Source organism: Bos javanicus, chromosome 19 (assembly GCF_032452875.1).
Source record: "Bos javanicus breed banteng chromosome 19, ARS-OSU_banteng_1.0, whole genome shotgun sequence".
In the NCBI taxonomy this organism is placed as follows: Eukaryota; Metazoa; Chordata; class Mammalia; order Artiodactyla; family Bovidae; genus Bos; species Bos javanicus.
In genome coordinates, this window is record NC_083886.1 from 45,076,057 (window position 1) to 45,094,108 (window position 18,052).

Genomic DNA, 18,052 nt, shown 5'->3' on the forward strand with positions numbered 1-18,052 from the left:
GAAGCGATTCCTTCCTGCCGGGGTCCAGCCCCGGTGGATCCAGGGAATTCGAAGCGGGGACGGCGTCGGCGAGGATCAGGAAACAACTGCTTAATTAAACGTTAATTAAGGATATAAAGAGTAATAGAATAAAGATAGCTCAGTGAGGAAATTCAGTGGAGAAAAGAGGCTGAAATAAGGATAGCTCAGTGAGGAAATTCAGTGGAGAAAAGAGGCTGAATAATTCAGCCAGAAGGTAAGAGAAAGAACGACATGGTGAGACCAAGTTTCGGTGAACAAGGCCCGCACTTTATTTTCCAAAGTAGTTTTTATACCTTAAGTTACGCATAGAGGATAATGGGGGAAGGGGTAGAGTCATGCAGCAAGCCAGGCTCTCTTCCTGCAAACTTATCATATGCAAAAGCTTAGGTGATTTGCATCATCTTCTGGCCCGGAGGCCTGTTAACATTTTAAGACCCTTTCTTCAGAAAACTTATTTTTCTCTAAAGGTGATTGGTCAGGAGCCACCCTCCAAAAGCATTAGATAAAGTTGCATTCCTACAGAGCAAAGGTGTGGTGGGCTATAACAAGAAAAAGGATTAACTCAAGGGTCCCAGGTTACAAACATTAAAGCTACTACTTACACCAATTATATTAATCAATACACTGCCAGGGACACAGCAGGTAAGGGATATGGAAACTTAGCAGCAAACATTGGCCCAACAAGTGAAAATCCCTTCACCAATACAATTTCTAATCAATCTTTTAACTACTCAAAAGAATCTGTGTTTAGACAGTTTAGAACATCTCCTGCCTCTCACAGTTGGGAGGCTCTGAACAATCACATGTGGCCGGGAAAACCTATTCAGGCAGGCTAGAGGATTTCCAAAGGAAATGTAGGTTGAAACACTGTCACACCCAGGAATTATTAACTGGAGCTGTAAGCTAACTCTTTTTCAGAGAGGTAGTGGGGGACAGCCCCCAGTAAAGTCAGAGGTGTAGGTGAAGGCACAAAGCAGAAAGTAGGCAGACTCTGGTTTTGGGTGTAAATGCTCGAGAATTTCCACGGGGACTCGAGGCTCGATCCCGCCTTTGCGTATGCCAAGCCTCCTTCCTCATGACCTTTGTCATGGGTGGAGCTCCTCACGCTGGATCCCGGCAGTGATAGAATTCCAGTTGAGCTATTCCAGATCCTGAAAGATGATGCTGTGGAAAGTGCTGCACTCAATATGCAATATGCACTCAGTATGCAATATGCCGGCTCCCGGCACCTTCCCTTCTTTCTGCCCTCCTCCTCCTCCTCAGGGTGGCCCCCAGGCGCGATATGCAGTCCTCTGGTTCATGGGCCTTCAAACTAGATCCCCCAGAACCCCAGCTTCCACAGAGATGGTTCACGGCTTAAAAACCATGTACATTTTAATTAGTTAAAAATATAATAGGGAATTCTCTGGTGGTCCAGTGGTTAGGAATTGGTGCTTTCACTGCCAAGGGCTCAGGCTCAATCCCCGATTTGGGAACTAAGATCCCACAAGCCCCATGGCCAGCCTAAGTAAATAAATAAAAACATAATAAATACACACATTATAACAGTGTGGTATGCATCTGCTTTGAATGAATTGGAGATGACCCACTCATGGTATTATTGCCTGCAAATTAACTCATTTTGATGTAGACTTAAAAAATGCAGTCTTCGTGCATTTGGACCTCTTATAAATGGGATCATCAATTCAGGAAGCCATAGCTCAGAGACTGTCTTTTTTTAAAAGTTAGCTTGGACATTTCCACACTCATGAAATTACACAAGGGAGCACAGAACATCCTTCCTTAGTTCTGAGTAGCAGGCTGTGCCTGACACTGTTCCACCCCAATGGACAACAGAAATTAACCGGATACAAAGCAGATAAAACACTGTGATTATCACTCATGAGTCTCATTTTATATTTGGTGCTCATTAAAGCAGACTGGACCTTTAAAACAACAGTATACAGAAATCACAGTTTGTCCATATACAATGGCTGCTAGGTAGCTGATAAAATGAATGGGAATATAAGAAACAGAGGGTACAATATATTGTTTAGCAAAAAAAATCAAAGTGTAGAACATTTTCCATTTATGGATATCTACATACACACATGTACTTCCCTGGTGGCTTAGTGGTGAAGAATCCACCTGCCAATGGAGGAGACTCGGGTTCAATCCCTGGGTTGGGAAGATTCCCTGGAGAAGGAAATGGCAACCCACTCCAGTATTCTTGCCTGGGAAATCCCATGGGCAGAAGAGCCTGGCAGGCTACAGTCTATGGGGTTGCAAGAGTCAGACACAACTTAGTTGACTAAACAATAACAACAAACACACACGTATCCAAACATGTGTGCTTACACATGCACGGCACTTTTCTAAAAGGATATACTTAGAACTGGCTTCCTCTGAGGGAGAGGTACTGAAGGTTTGGGGTAAGGTTTACTAAACCTTTTTGCATTGTTTGAATTTATTACTGTTCCTATACAGTATTTCCTTTTTAATTAAAATGTTTAAGTTCCACTTTAAAAACATTACCCATTTTATATATCAGTGCTTTTGTATCAAAATATGAAGATTAGGTTGCCAAAGAGGTTTGATAATACTGAGCTAGTCTAATTGCCTCCTGCTGTAGAAGGTGAGCTGGAGACCAGGAGGCTCTTTTTCCGCCCAGGATCTTTCTGTCTGGAGGAAAGTCACTCGGTTTTCTCTCAGTTTTTTATTCAGAGGGGGAAAAAGCAATGCTTCTTATAAAAGAGTTAGTGCTAATAGAGGAACTTATAAAACATCTAGGGGCAGGGGATGTTTAGGGACTGCCCATTTGCAGGATCACTCAACTCCTAAAATGCCACGCAGTCATCTTCATGGGAGGCGACCCTGAGACTCACCCCATCCCCCCTTTCTTAGGAACATAAATCTTACCTGCCTCATTGACAGTGGTGGGCCACTCCAATCAAGAATATTCCAATCAGTTATACAATCATAAAGCTGGAATTTTAAAAAATTAAATAAAAAGATTATTCCTAAGCCAGGAATTTTCTGGTACTGGAGAGATGTTCAATAAATATTTACTACATGAATATAATCATCACAGAACCTATAACTAGATCAGGAGGGTGAATTTTTAAATGATGATCATTAGAAAAAGCAAACATAAAAGCTAAGCATGAAAGTATAAAAGAAAATCAACTATGATAAGAAGGACAAAAAAGACCATTTCTTCATAATATAAGACATTTATTTTGGTTACAGTTTTAGTGTTTTAACACTAATTTGTGATATGACAGACATTAAACTTATTTTTTTTAAAACCAGTTTAATACCTTTCCCTTTTCTGTCCAGAAAATTGATGCTTTCACAGTCAAATTACCCTAAAAGCTGACAGCAGGTAAGTTAAGCTTCCAACCAATCTATTCTCTCAACCGGAGATGGCCTCCCTTTCCAATCAGGATAAAATCTTGACTTGGAAGGACCATCGTTGTCAGCTCTTCAGTGATTCTTGATGCCGGTTTTATGACAGAAAATTTCCTACGAGAAAAGCTAACATCTTCATATTTTAAGATCAGTGCTTATTTCGATTAAAACATTAGCATCTTAACATTGTGACACAAAAGGCACCAACATTTGCCCAAGCATCCATCACCATGAGTGGAACACAGCGCCACCTGCTGGTCATCATATTGTTACACACCCTATAATTTCCAGGTGGCGGTCCAAGTCAATGGGGATTCTCGTAACAACGCAATGGTGTCAGAGCCAAAAGGGACCTTAGAGGTCTTCAAGTTTAGTCCCCTTGCTTGAAAGATGCTGATTTCTGCTCTCCAGCTAACCTGGAGTGGCAGGGAAACAGACAAGCCAGTGGAAGATGTACTGCTTCAGAACTGAGAAGAAAACCATTTGGTGCTCTCATTTGGTCTAGATGGGGCTCTCCCAGTCAAAGAAAGAGACCAGGTCAGAGGAGGGGATAGAGGCACCCTGAGTTCCTATTCCATCACTTTCCGGTGGCAGAGGGGGAAGCTGTCCAGATGAGCATGTGTTGGCTCTTACACAACAGAAGTTGATTTTGTTTTTACTCAAAGTAGGAGCCACATTTCGTGAAGGAAATATAGGGTTTCTGGGACTAAAGACTGAAGAAATCCCAAGTTATTAGCAGAAAAGTAGCCCCAAAGTGATGGCAGTAATTCTCCCCATGGCCTTTTCTCCAACATGTCCCCACACAAAGAGGCTTTTCAAGAGGTCTTGTCAGCAGACCTAAGTAGCTGAGGCTGTCTCGTGTGAGGACCACCGCCTGGGCATGGGAGAGGGACCCCAGCCCCAGCTCTCGAGCCTCTTCCGGAAGTGGAGCAGAAAGCTCTGACTTAGGGATGCTACGTGTTTCCGAGAAGAGCCACACATCCTAACCCAACTGGGGACCCACACTTCTTATTTTTCCTGTAGCAGGCCCCCCTCCCCTCCCCCGGCACTATGGCTTGACCTGTTGTCCTCTGGCTACAAAGCTAATTGGCCTCGTGCACAGGGGCTGGGTCAACAGCATGCACAGGGCACTGAGACCTTCCCGAGGGCTCATTTCTTGAGGAGGAGTGTAGTAGGAGAGGAAGAATTCAGCTTCAGAGAGCAGTCAACCTGAAGTTTCACCTCAGCTCTGCCTTTGAGCTGGGAAGCCCTGAGCACCCCACCCCTAATCACTCTGAACCCCAGTTCCTTTTCTTAAAGGTACCAATACATGAATGAGCCCAACACCAAGTTAATAAGGTTATTGTGAGGATCAAGTTAGATGAAGTGGAAGAGTTATCTGGCCTCTGTGAGGGACACAGTGGGGGAAAAGGCCGTTTCACTTGGGTGGGTCTATGGGGGCAGCTTGGTATCTGAAAAAGACAGATTCTAGTCTGTTCAGGGCTGCTACGGTCACAGAGCAAAGGGGACATCCAGGCTGGGCGGTGCTGCTTCTGTCAAGATAGAGATCATTACCCCTGGGTGTTAAGCCCCAAGGCATACCTGCCTCTCCTCCACCTAGCTGGAAGCTTCTGGTCAATTCTCGAAAAGGCACATTTCCCACCTCCACATGGTCAGAACCACTGCCTGAATTGAAACTTAAAACTGAATTTTAAATATTCAACAAAAGTCCCTGATATTTCATTTCAGGTAGGACTCCTTTGCAAATCCTTGCAAGGGATCCTACCACCAAGTCAGGCTTCTGGGAGCTTGATAGACCCACCAGAACAATGCCTTGCATATATTTGGTGCTCAAGAAAAGAAAAAAAAAAAGTTTAATTCCACAAACTTTTATCAAACATCTATGTGCTAAGTGCCAGGGGGCAGAGCTGAGGACCACCTCTCTGCCATTAGGGAACCTGAAGACGACGGCACTGCGTTGCTTGCCCTGATGACAATTATGCCGAGTGCTAACAAGACTGTGTTCAAAACAAAACTCCTCTATTCTGACAAATGTGTACACACGTGTGAGTGTGAGTGTTCATGGCTTCCAACATCATCCTAAAAAGTCCTTGCAAAGGCTGTTTCTTTTTGTTTCTTTGCTCTACCATCAATAAAGGCGCCATTTGAACCTTCCGTCATGTTTCCTTTCTGCCTGGCTGAATCATTTTTGCTCCCAAGGCTCCAGAACCTTTTCTGGCAGCAGAGAGCTGTAAGAACTACCTGTGAGTGGGCAGGGTGTGAGCCTGGGCCGTTCAACCCCCCGTTTGTCCAGCCACTGGCTATGTTGCTCTCTCACGCACACGCGGCACACGTGCTATAATTGGCCAATTTCCTCCTCCTGTTCTTGGAATAGCAACTGAGACAAAAAGCAGTGAGCACGAGTGGCTTGGGCCCGCCAACACTATAATTTAGGACAAAACCCTTGTAATTCTCCAAATGGTGGGGTTTTTAAATAGGCTGGATTTCAACACCCTGTTTTCTAAAAAAGAAAAATAAAACCCTGCCTAAGGAACTACTCTTCTAACGGACCAAGGGACTGAGAGCCGAGTATCCCTAAAAGGCGGATTCTGAACTCAAGCCTTCTAAGGAGTCACATTTTTCAAACTATTGATCTAGGAGAGTCCTTCAAGAAGGGGGATGTGTCTGCCCACACAAGGGCCTCTTTGTTTCAGTATCGTTAATCCTAAGGAAATCGTCAAATGCAGTTACTTGATGAGCATTTCCACCCACGGATAACTGACCCCAGCCAGCTTCAGACCTCATGACGTGTCTCTGTGAGCAGGGCGTGGACGGCTGTGAGGATTCAGGGGAGACAGACACAGTGGGGGGAGAGGGGCCCACATTTGCATAGTTCCTTTACAGAGCCCCATTCAGGAAAGGGCCCAGGGGTGGGGGCTCGGAATAGGGGGCGGGGGAGGTCAGGAGGGCCCCCGTGAGCATCTCAGGCCTTGCACTTCCACAGACCTCTTGCCCTGGGTCGTCCAGGAGAAGCACACCTGTCACAGGCCTTCCCCCTCTGGGCCCCCACCTCAGGGTGAGGACGTCATAAACTGCAGGTGCAGGACACGCCAGGGAGCAGGACGCCCTCCTCAGCAAACTTCTTTATATGCTCCCCAGGGTAAAAGCGGCCCAGGGCCGTGCTGGGACAGACGTGTGGGCAAGTGCCTGGTGATGCTGGGAGCAGGGTACACTGTGTTTCCTAAACATGGCAGCCTGTGACATCACAACCAGGGACCCCCACCCCCGTCTGACCTCTAGAGAAGAGGCAGTGGGGGCGCCCTAGAGTTTCAATTTTCCCTCCTTGACGAGTCTGTCATTGAGCTGGCAGAGCTGGGCCAGGAAACCGTCGTTGGGGCCGATCTCACGGTTCTGCCTGACGATGCTCAGGGCGGACTTGACATCCATTTTCTGACGCATCATGAGGTACGCGATGACGAGGGTCGGGGAGCGGCTGTAACCCTCACGGCAGTGGACCAGCACTCGGCCTGTGAGAGACGGGGACGTGATGAGCTGGGGCTGGCCCGCCACGCCTCAACTCCAGTCAAAACTCTTCCCAGGACATGCACATGTAACTTACACTGCCAGGCCATCCTGGGCCCACCAGAATGGCTAAGATGGCAAAGATAAATATAAAACACACAAAGCACTGTCAGGGATGTGGAGCATAGCTAGGACTTTGATCTGTGGCTGGGGCAAGTGAAAAAGAAAAGTCATAGTTGCTCAGTCATATCTGACGCTTTGCTAGGACTTTGATCTGTGGCTGGGGAAAGTGAAAAAGAGTGACAGTTGCTCAGTCATGTCCAACTCTTTGTGACCCCATGGACTATTCAGTTCACGGAATTCTCCAGGCCAGAATACTGGAGTGGGTAGCCATTCCCTTCTCCAGGGGATCTTCCCAACCCAGGGATCGAACCCAGGTCTCCCACATTGCAGGCAGATTCTTTACCAGCTGAGCCACCAAGGAGGACCAAGAATACTGCAGCCTATCCCTTCTCCAACAGATCTTCTCGACCCAGGAATTGAACCAGGGTCTCCTGCATTGCAGGTGGATTCTTTACCAGCTGAGCTACTGTGGTTAGGGGAGGGGATGTACCAGCCCAAGAATATTGCAGTGGGTAGTCTATCCCTTCTCCAACAGATCTTCTCGACCCAGGAATTGAACCAGGGTCGCCTGTATTGCAGGTGGATTCTTTACCAGCTGAGCTACCATGTTTGGGGAGGGGATCATGGCTTCAGGAAACCATGTGGTGGGATCTACTCAAGCTGACCATGTGCATCCCCCAGGGCCTGGCAATTCCATCCCAGACCCACACCAGATAGGACTGCATACACATGTCTGCTAAAAGAATCCCACCAGGACATCATAGGCAGCACTAGTCACAACAGCCCCAAACTGGAAACTCCCAAAGGCTGGTCAACAGAAGAGTAGATAAATACTAAGTCTGAACAGTCTACAACTTCCCAGATACAAACTGGATGAAACACACAAACAGGATGTGTACGATCCCACAGAGTAGAAGTGTCAGGGGAATTTACTGGTGGTCCAATGGTTAGGACACGGGACTTCTACTACAGGGGGCACAGGTTCAATCCCTGGTTAGGGGACTAGATCACATATGCTGCGAGGTGTGGCCAAGACAAAACTGAAAAAAAAAAAAAAAGGCCAGCAAAACTGAGCTATGCGTTTAGAAGTTTGGATAGTGGTGTGGAGGTGGGAGATGAGACACTGGGAGGAACATGTGGGGCTACTGGGGTGCTGATCAGGTTTAGTTTCTTGATCTGGGGGCTGATAGTGAAGGACAGGGAAGTCTGGCATGCTGTCCATGGGGTCGCAAAGAGTCAGACACAACTTAGCAACCAAACAACAAAACACGGGTGGTGTGCAGTGCATTGATCTACACACTGCGATCTGGTACTAACCTACATGAATTTTCTATTTCAAGCAAAAGCAAAATATGAAAACCACCCAAATGTCCATCAACAGGTAAATGGATAAACAAACTATGGGACATCCATCCAACAGAACACTACTCAGCATTACAAAGGCATTCCTGCCACGTGCAACAGGATGGAAGAAACAAAAGAATTATGCTGAGTGAAAGAGGCCAGACCGAAAAAGCATACATACTGTGCAACTCCATTTACACGAAACTCTACAAAATGTACACTAATGTCTAGTGATAGAAAGCAGATCAGTGGTTACTTGGGAGTGGAGGAGAGAGAGGAGTGGAAGGGAGAGGTCACAAAGGGAGGTGAAGGAAATCCGTGGGGTGATGGATAAACTCACCATCTTGGGTGTAGTTATGGCTTCACAGATGTATACATATGTCAAAACTTACCAAACTCTGTGTAGTTTAGGGAACGCCAATTAATGCCTCAACAAAACCATTTCAAAATAAAAGGACCATGAATGTCAAACACAAACACAGAGAATCAAACAATGTATGTACGTGTTGTTCAGCTGTGTTCCACCCTTTGCGACCCCAAGGACTGCAGCCTGCCAGGCTTCTCTGTCCATGGAATTCCCCAGGCAAGAATAGTAGAGTGAGTTGCCATGCCCTCCTCCAGGGGATCTTCCTGAACCAGGGATCAAATGTAGGAGACCCAATGTACACTGCAGACAGCTTCTTTACGGTATGAGCCACCAGGGAAATTACTAGATCCGCCCCCTCCCCCTGACTTTGACATCATCTCCTTGTTCCCCTTCTCCCTGCAATCCAGCCAGCCAGCCCCTTGGCCTGCGAAAAGTGAAAGTATTAGTTGCTCAGGCCTGTCTGACTCTTTGTGACCCCACGGACTGGAGCCTGCCTGCAACACCTCTTTTCACAGGTGTTTGCTCCAGTGTCCTAGGAAGGTCTTTCCTGCCCACCTTCTAAATAGCCACAGTCCCACTCTCTATACCCCGTCATCCCCTTGCTCCGTGCTTTAGTCATCCCCATTTCCTGGGGGCCACACATCTTTTTCACTTATGTCTACTGTCATCTTCCCCCAAAATGTAAGCTCCTCGAGGGCAGGGATGCCTGTCTGTTTTGCTCCCTGTTGTATCCCCAGCATTGGATGAAGGAAGGAAGGGATGGTCAGGAGAGGCCAGAGCATCATCAACAAGGTTCCCCCAATCTTTTATTAAAGTGGGAAGGCCCCTTGAGCAAGAAGCCTTGGCTTCTCTTATCCCTACTCTCTCCTCCCACAGAGTGCTCAGTTCAGGTCTTCATCATCTCTCACCTCTGCCCCTTCACCTCCAAACTGAGCTTTCCCTCCACCCTCACCCTCCAGCAACCTACACAACAGCTGGAGGGATCTTTTTCCAATATAAATGGGACCTGTCACCATTAGCTGGGTAGGCTACCACCAAAGCGTTACTTACCAGGCTAACCGCCCGCGGCCCCGACACCTTCCCAGGCTATTTCTCACCTCTGTGCCTTCACTCATACTGTTCCTCCTACCTGGAACACCCTCTCCCTCCTCAACCTGGCAAACTCCTATTCATCCTTAAGACCCCAGCTCAACTATTTCCTTTGTCAGCATAAGGATGGAGAATCCCAATCCTTGAAGTCATGGGAATCTGGGTTTAAATTTTAACTTGCTGGTTGTGATGGTTAAATGTGTCAACTTGGCTTGTCTATGACACCCAATTGCTTGGTCAAACACTAGTCTACAAGAGATTTTGTAGATGTAATGAACACCTCCCATCAGTTGACTTTAAGTAAAAGAGATCACCCTTGATAAGGTGGGTGGACCTCATCCAATCGGCTAAAGATCTTAAGAGCAAAAAACTGAGGTTTCCTGGAGAAGAAAGAATTCTGTCTGCAAAGCCCTGCCTCAGTTTCCAGTCTGCCCGACAGATTTCAGATTTGCCAGCCCCATGATCACATGAGCCAATCCCCTAAAATAAATAATATATGTGTATTTTATTGGTTCTGTTTTCCTGGAGAACCTGGACCAATACCCTGGTTATCACCCTATGACCCACCTAAGAATACTGTGCCTCACTTTCCTCATCTGAGCTAATATACCCATGGCCCAAGATGGCTGAAGATTCAGGGAAGAGATATATAAAAGCCTCAGACTAGCACCTGGCAGACATGAACATTCAATAAATAAATATGAGCCAACACTACGAGTCTTCTGCTGGCACGTGGTGCATCCTCTTCTGTAGCAGTCCAGCTCTGTGTTTCTGTTGGTCACACACAGACCAACCCTCCTCTGCCAGAGTGTGAGTTCCTTAAGGGCAAGGACTATAGGGTATTGATTCTGGATACCCTACAATTCCCAGCATACATTAAGTGTTCAATAAATATTTGCTGATCAGCTGAGTGAATGATTCCCCACCAACACCTCTGCATGGGCATTACTGTGAAGGAAACTTGCTGACCCAGAGTCAAACAGTCTGTTCTATTCCCATGACCCTAGCCCCAAAACATAACCTTATTTTTCCCAATGCTCTCAGGGTAGAAGTGGGGAGTTCTCCACTTCCCTGCCCAGTCACTCTTTGGCCAATGGACCCAAAGTATTCAGAGTAGGGCTTTCCCTGTTCCCATCCTGGCAATGGGACCCTCTGCAGAGCAGCTGCCTCATTATCTAGAACCTGGAACATACTCAGCATGCACAGAACTCATAGAGCCAATAAGCAAGGGGAGAGGTCAAAGTCCATCCTTACAGGCCTCGCCCATACACTACCTCCTCCAGGAAGTCTCCCTTGATCTTCCCAGCTGGAAATGACTGCTTCCTTCTCTGAGGGTCCCTGGCCAATTCCCCCACCCCAAAGTGATGGGCCCCCAGCTCCCTTGAGCCCTGCACAGTGTTGGAGGCCAGTGTATTTCTGTTGGCTCACTTGACCAATCAATCCTATAAGTATTTCCACTGGGCATTAGAACCCATGGAATTTTTTCCTGTCACTGGTTCAGTATTCCAGTGTACCTGCTACATGCCCAATCGATGTCAGGTGCTAGGGAGACAGGCAATGGACACAGTGGATTCAGACCGCGGGCAGGCTTCATGGATGAATGGACACTACGTCTAGGGCTCAAGCATGAGGCAGGGTCTGCCAGAGGATGGGTCAGGAAGATGCAGAGAGATCCCTCCAGACAAATGACCCAACCCACATGGGCTAAGGCAGGAGGTCACCCAGTTGCATGGAAAGAGGAAACTGTCAGGGAGCTCTAAGTTCCCTGAATGAATGACCAATGGATATACAGGAAGAGCAAAATCCATCCCCTTCACTGGGTCCCTCATTCTTGTCTACAGCGGAGCTCAGTATAGCTGGAGAGGAGGCATGTGATGTGTACGAGGCTGGGGAGGACCACAGAGGGCCTGATGATAAAGACTGCAGATATCCCAGGCAATCAAACCTCCCTCCTGGGCCCCAACTGTGTGATAACCAGCGGCTAGTAAATTGTCCGCTGGAAATCATTGCTGTGGGGAGGCTGCTGGGACAAGCAGCATCAGGGCAGCAGAGACAGGCTAGAATCAGGGGGACAGGGCTGATCATGCCTCAGTGGGAGTCGCTCCCCCTCTCCAGGTTTGGGTGAGGAAGAAGAAAGGGGCTGGAGGAAGCGGCAGGAAGGTAAAGGCAGTTGCTGACAGAATCAAGCTAAAAGCAGAAAGGGCAAGCGGCCCAGCCTGCTCAGCTGCTGTCTGCCCTCTGGCCTTCTAGGATTTCTCTCTGGCATGCCTCACCTGACAGCCAGCATTCCAGCAGTTCTGCTTCGGTCCTGCCTTATATTTTGGACCTGCAGGAAGCATTTAAAAACTGGGCCAAAGTTTCCTGACTCCCAGCCTAAGCCAATCGGGGCTGCCCCCCTCCCCTAGCCAGGTAATGCATGTGACCCAGCTCTCACCAGTGAGGTGAGGGGGACTCCACTGGGTGGTTTCTATGGGCTGTTTTATTTGTTCTTAAGAAAAGAGAAGGGGCATCCCTGGTGGCCCAGTGGCTAGGACTCTGTGCTCCCAAAGCACAGGGTTCAGGTTCCATCCCTGGTCAGGGAACAAGATCCCACATGTTGCAACTAAAGACCCCACATAGAAGACTGAAGATCCTACATGCTGCAACTATGACCCGGCGAAGACAAATAAGGTAGTAAATATTTTAAAAAAAAGAAGAAGAACAGAGAGAAACATGAGGAAGAGATGGTGGCCTCATCCATCACTGCACTTTATCCTGTTGGGAGGTGGTAACCAGATCTACCACAGGCGTCTTCGGACCATCAGGGGAGTCCCCAACACTGAGGGTGGCAGAAGAGTCCTGAAGCCACCAGAGAGCTACTGCATCAACCAGCCCTGGAGCTGGTCACCTCGGGATTTCTTATCACAGAAAATAATAAATTTTCACTATTGCAGCTATCTGAATAGGGGAGCAGGGCTGGCAATCAACCCTCAGCCAAAGTCAATGCAAACACAAGGGTGCCGAGGCCTTGTGTCACGTGTGGTCACTTAACAGGCAGCCAGGTGAGCAGAGAGAGACCCAAAGCTCTCAGCCTTTCACACAAGAGCCAGAAAACATCAGGTTTTCCAAGAAAAGGCCTGTCATGTGCTTGTTTTCTAAAAAAATCAAGTTCAACCTGCCTCCCAGTAAAGCAACTCTACTCCAATAAAAATTGATTTTAAAAAAAGCTGCCTCCCACCGTTTCCTGGGTGGCAGGTCCCTTACCGTTCTTCTGAGCCAGAGCCTGGTCGATGAAGTCTGCCGCCTTTTCAAAGTAGGCGCTGAGGTTGAACTCCTGTGTGTCATTGGCCTTGATGCCCAGGTAGGTGATCCCGGAGTCCTTGTAGAAGTTGGCATTGGTGTTGACGTGCATGAAGGACCTGCCCTCAGCCGCATTCAGGACATGGGTGATGCCCAGCTTCTGCAGCTTGGGGATGTCTTGAGCCACAGACCTGGACAGGAAACAGCAACAGGGGAGGATCAACTGACTACCTGGCAGCCCTCAGGGGAGGAAGATGGAGAAGACCCTAAGCCTCTTGGCTCAGAAAGGAACCTTCCGTGCTCTGGCCCCTGCTGGCTTCTCCAGCCTCAGCTTATGACCCTCTGCCCTCACTCCAGCCAGCTCCAACTACCTGCCACAAATAGCCTGCGTGCTTTCATGCCCACACTATTCCCGCTACCTGGAATGTCCTTCTCCACCTTCTTCATAAAGGTGCACCCTCTCATATCTCACCTCCCTTGGCAGCATTTCCTGATCTCCCCTTCATCCAGCATCGTGCTCTCGATCCTGTGGGTGGTGATATCACCAAGAGGCTAAAAATGGAGCCAGACTCCAGACAGCCCTGTCACTTACTAAGCTTGAACAAGTCACTTAACCTTTCCATGCCTCAGTTTCCCTATCTGTAAAATGAGGATGATAACAGTATCTACTCCTGGGGCTGTTGTTAGTGTTAAATGAGCTGTTCTATAGACGGAGCCTGACACCGTGATCAGGGCCACTATCTTAATGCTTGATTGTGCTTATTTGTTTAGATGTCCAGGCTATGAGCTCCTTGATGGAGGAACCATGTCTGCTTCATGTCCGTATGCCCTGCATGTGCTCTAGTACCTGGCACACACAGTAGGTACTGAAGAAGTATGTGGTGAATCAGTGAAGAATGAAATCAGCACAGCCCAGCAGCCTTCTTCCTTGGATTATAGAGTGCAGCAGCCCCCTTCCATCCCCTAGAGGGATCCTTCCTGCCATAGTCCACTAGCCACGTCTCTGAAGCTATCCTGGGTGAGTAAGCACTTGGGGAGCCAGTAGAGGTTACAAAACATTCGATCTGAATAGTCAAAGGGCTGCTTTATTTCATCTCACAACAACGTCCCAATTCAAACAGCAGTTTACACTTTACACAAGGCCTTCTCCTGCGTGATCTTGTTTGCCTGTCACATCAGCCCTGGGAGGAAGGAAGGACAGAGCCTCAACTCTGGCCCGACAGGACAGACGAAGGACATGCATATGCTCTCAAGGGCTGCTGCATGGTAGGGCTGGGAGGAGGCCTCTTTTCTCCCGACACAAGGCCTGCTCTATCTTCCCCCTCACTCTGCTTCTCATGCCCACATCAACCACAAATCTCACGAGGCAGAAAACGGGGCTCCTCCAGGTTTCACTCTGCCCTGTGAGCCCTGATCAGGGGCCCTGATTTTGTTAAAGCACTTCTGACTGCAAGGGGTAGGGGAGAAATAGGTACTCAGTCAATCTTCCCTGTGGAGCACTCCCCATGCCCCTGTCTGTGTCAAGGTCAGATTTGCTTAAAGGCAAGGGATGTGTTTTCTACAGTGGCCATTGGCACGTGCCACCCTTGACTACCACCAGATGTTCACATCTTTGGTTTCCACCTTGGAAGTAGTGACAGCTGACTGAGCCAAACTGCCCAAGACAGCAGGGTTTCCAAGAGTGCCAAGGCCCCTTGCTGCCTGGGTGGATGGAAAGGGGCTTGTTCTCAGAACTCGGCAATTACTGAGGACTCTGGATGAGACTCTGGTACCCTTCGTTAGCTATCAGGACACTGCACACAACTGTAAAGTTGCTCATTAAAAAGGATCTAAAATAACTAACTTTGAAGAGTCACTGCCATTCACCTTCCTTCTCAAATACTAAGTCAACATTCAACAACTTTACCATCACTACTGTGAATGATGGCTTGTCTGGTGGCTCAGACGGTAAAGAATCTGCTTGCAATGAGGGAGACCCAGGTTTGATCCCTGGGTTGGGAAGATCCCCTGGGGAAGGGCATGGCTACCGACTCCAGCATTCTCACCTGTGAAATTACACAGACAGAGGAGGCTGGCGGGCTACAGTCCATAGGTGCACTGAGTCAGACACGACTGAGCAATTAACACACACACTGTGAATGAACTTTGTTCAGTGCCTGACACCAGTGATGCTCCATATGGTGAATGAGTGACAGATGGACGAGGTTGGCCCCCATGAAGCTGGGACCTGACTTCTAGACCCCCTAGTGCTGTGATGACCCCCATTTTTGCAGCAGTCCTTGGCAAAGTAAGCATCAGGTCCTAGTCCAAGACCTGGGATACAGACATGAACAAGATATTGACCCTAACCTCACAAGCCCTCACCTGCTCTGGGCCACCATTTATTCCTGTGAAAAAGGAGAAAACCGGGTTAGACTTGCGGTCTCTGGGCCCACGGAGGTTAGGGCCTCAGGGTCTCATGAAAATCCAACCCAACCTCCTGTGCCCTCCGGAGGCTACACAGGCATGGGAATCTATTTTTTACTTTTGGCTGAGATTTCAACACCTCTCAGAATGGCTATCACTAGTTCTCTCCTGCTACTGAGAAATTCTTACTAGTAGTTTGACTATGAGAAAATCGATTTGGTAAGAACTCCTAAGTGTTAAATAATAAATGCATTTCCTGGTGGCGAAAAGGTCGGCAGCCTTTGCTAAGTGATGGCCCAGGTCCTCAGGGGGTTTATCATTGGGTCGTTCTAGAATTCTAGATAAATCAAACCCTAAGTGGAAGGTAGGGGGAGGAGGGAGGAAACCTGTCCCCAGATCTCTGAACCCCCAAGTTTGGGAAATGTCAATTCTCCGATCTAAGCCTGCCTCGCCGGGAAAATTCCACGCCCGAATTGTGACGTCAGCCCGTTGCCATGGCAGCGAAGACAGACATTCCGCGGTGACCTCACTGCAGAACCAGGCAGCTGTCACATGACGCGCGGGCCGGAGACCGGTCGGGCGACAGAGGGCCACCTGTTAAGTGAACCTGGTCGCCCCGACACCGCCCAAGGCCGAGCACCTAGAGGGTGGAGGCCCCGGGCCGGACACCGGCTGCCCGAGCGGCCCCGGGTCTCCACCACCCAGGGAAGGGAAGGACAGAGCGGGGACGGGGCGGGGTCCAGCCCCTCCGCCCCATGCACGAAGGGTGGGCGGTGACTCCAGCCCCCGCCCAGCCCCGGCCCCGGCTTCCGGAGGAGCGACCCCGCCCCGGCTCCCCCCACCCGCTCCCGCCGACGCCCCCACCCCAGCCCTCGGGTGGGCGGGGCGCCCCGGGGAGGGGTCGGAGGGGCGTCTCGGGGCTCGGGAGAGGCGACTCACGCGTTGCCCACGTAGATCCTGGGGGTGACCTCGTTGCAGGGCTGGCTCGGGAGGCTGTAGCAGCCGCTGCCATCCGAGAGCAGGTCGTTGAGATCCTGCACGGAGAGCTCGAACGGGCCCGACATGGCGGCGGCAGGGCCCTGCACGCCCGGGCAGCCGCGAGCGAGGGGAGAGCGGCCGGGTCAGCTGGGCGGGGGCTCCGGAGCCGGGACCCGCCCCGTCCCGCCCTGGAGGCGGGCCCGCAAGGCGCGGGAAGCGGCGAAGCGCGGGCGCCCAGGCGCGCTCAGCTCCGGGAAGTGTGCGCGCCGCTTGGTGCCCGGGGGACGCGGGGAAAGACTTCGGGGCCTGAGTCCGGGGCGGAAATGCTGCCACCCTGGAGTTTCCGAGAGTCCTCTTCCCGCCCCCCGCTGAAGCATGGACGTGCAGTAACTACACTGGACCAAATGCAGGGCGTAATAAAAGTTTTTCTTGACCGGGGGTACACTCAAGTGTCGCTTAATTTTCTCAGGATTACAGGGACACCCGGGTTCCGATTGTGAGCTCTGACTGCCTGTTGCGGACCAGCAGCGTTGGCTTCACCCGGGAGCTGGTCAGAAATGTAAAATCTCCCCCACCCCCCCACCCCGCCCAGCTCAGACCTGCTAAATGAGGATGTGCATTTTACAAGCCCTGCTGGGGATCCCTACGAAGGTTAAAGGCTGAGAAGCCCAACTCTAGGGCTCATTTCTTCCAGCCTTCAGTGAGAGTCGGCATCCTGCCTAAAGCTTGGGCTCTATGCAAGCAAGCATGGCATTCTGGTCCTGGGCAATGACTTAACCTCTCTGAGCCTGTTTGTTGAAAAAAAATGGGGGTAATAAAAGCACCTAACTCCTAGGGCCTTTTGAAAGATTCAATATAACATTCCAGGAAAGCGCCCAGCTTTACATAGTGAGCACTAGGTAGGGGTTCTCCCTCTCCATCAGCAAACGTGTAGCGCACCCACTAGGCGCTACACCTCCTAGAGCAGCTGCCAGCCCACTACAAGCCACATGAGGTCAGCAACTCATCATTTACTGAGGTCCGGTTACCAGCAAATGACCATTCTCCTCCACTGGCATGAAATGGCAGATCTCCCCACCCTCCAAAGAGCAACTGTGGTGCTGGGAATTCAGGAAACCCACATCCCGAGCCCAGTTCTGCCACTAATTTTCTCTAGAGCAGTTTGGTTGTTGCTCTGGACTTCAGTTTCCTCATCTGCAAAATGACATTGAATCAAATTATCATTAAGGGTCTTGTATTGATATCTCCAACAGCTGTAGTCTCACACATTCAGGGAAACCATTGCAGTGGAGACTAAACTTACAGCCCAAGGTGTATAACCAAGGCTGGTTTTCTCCAACCTCCCACCCCCACCCCATGCCTTCCCACCCCTTCCAGACAACACACTTTTTCCTGCTGCCCTTGGTGGCACCTGCATTCCAGATAGGTGGGAAATCTTCTGAGCCTCAGTCCTCATCTTGACTGGGACATAGGTTAACTTTCAAAAGAGAAGCCCAGGGACAACCAGGCATGCTCCACTGCTCCTCTTTCTTCCCCGGGGACCTGTCCCTGATG

General features: G+C 49.5%; 1 protein-coding gene across 3 annotated transcripts; it reads right to left on the minus strand.

The window, feature by feature from the left end:
- Nucleotides 1–3,213: 3,213 nt before the first annotated feature.
- On the minus strand, nt 3,214–18,049 carry DUSP3 (dual specificity phosphatase 3). Of its 3 annotated transcripts, XM_061391980.1 has the most exons (5): nt 17,910–18,049; nt 16,460–16,599; nt 13,587–13,640; nt 13,079–13,305; nt 3,214–6,917 (listed from the first exon to the last, which is right to left on the minus strand). In XM_061391980.1, exons 1-5 carry the CDS (start codon nt 17,952–17,954, stop codon nt 6,712–6,714), a joined length of 672 nt encoding a protein of 223 aa, XP_061247964.1. In that variant the 5' UTR covers nt 17,955–18,049; the 3' UTR covers nt 3,214–6,711. The 3 variants fall into 3 exon arrangements, with proteins under 3 accessions (XP_061247964.1, XP_061247965.1, XP_061247966.1); XM_061391981.1 differs by lacking the exon at nt 13,587–13,640 and having other exon boundaries at nt 17,910–18,043; XM_061391982.1 differs by lacking the exons at nt 16,460–16,599; nt 17,910–18,049 and adding an exon at nt 15,479–16,423.
- Nucleotides 18,050–18,052: the final 3 nt, after the last annotated feature.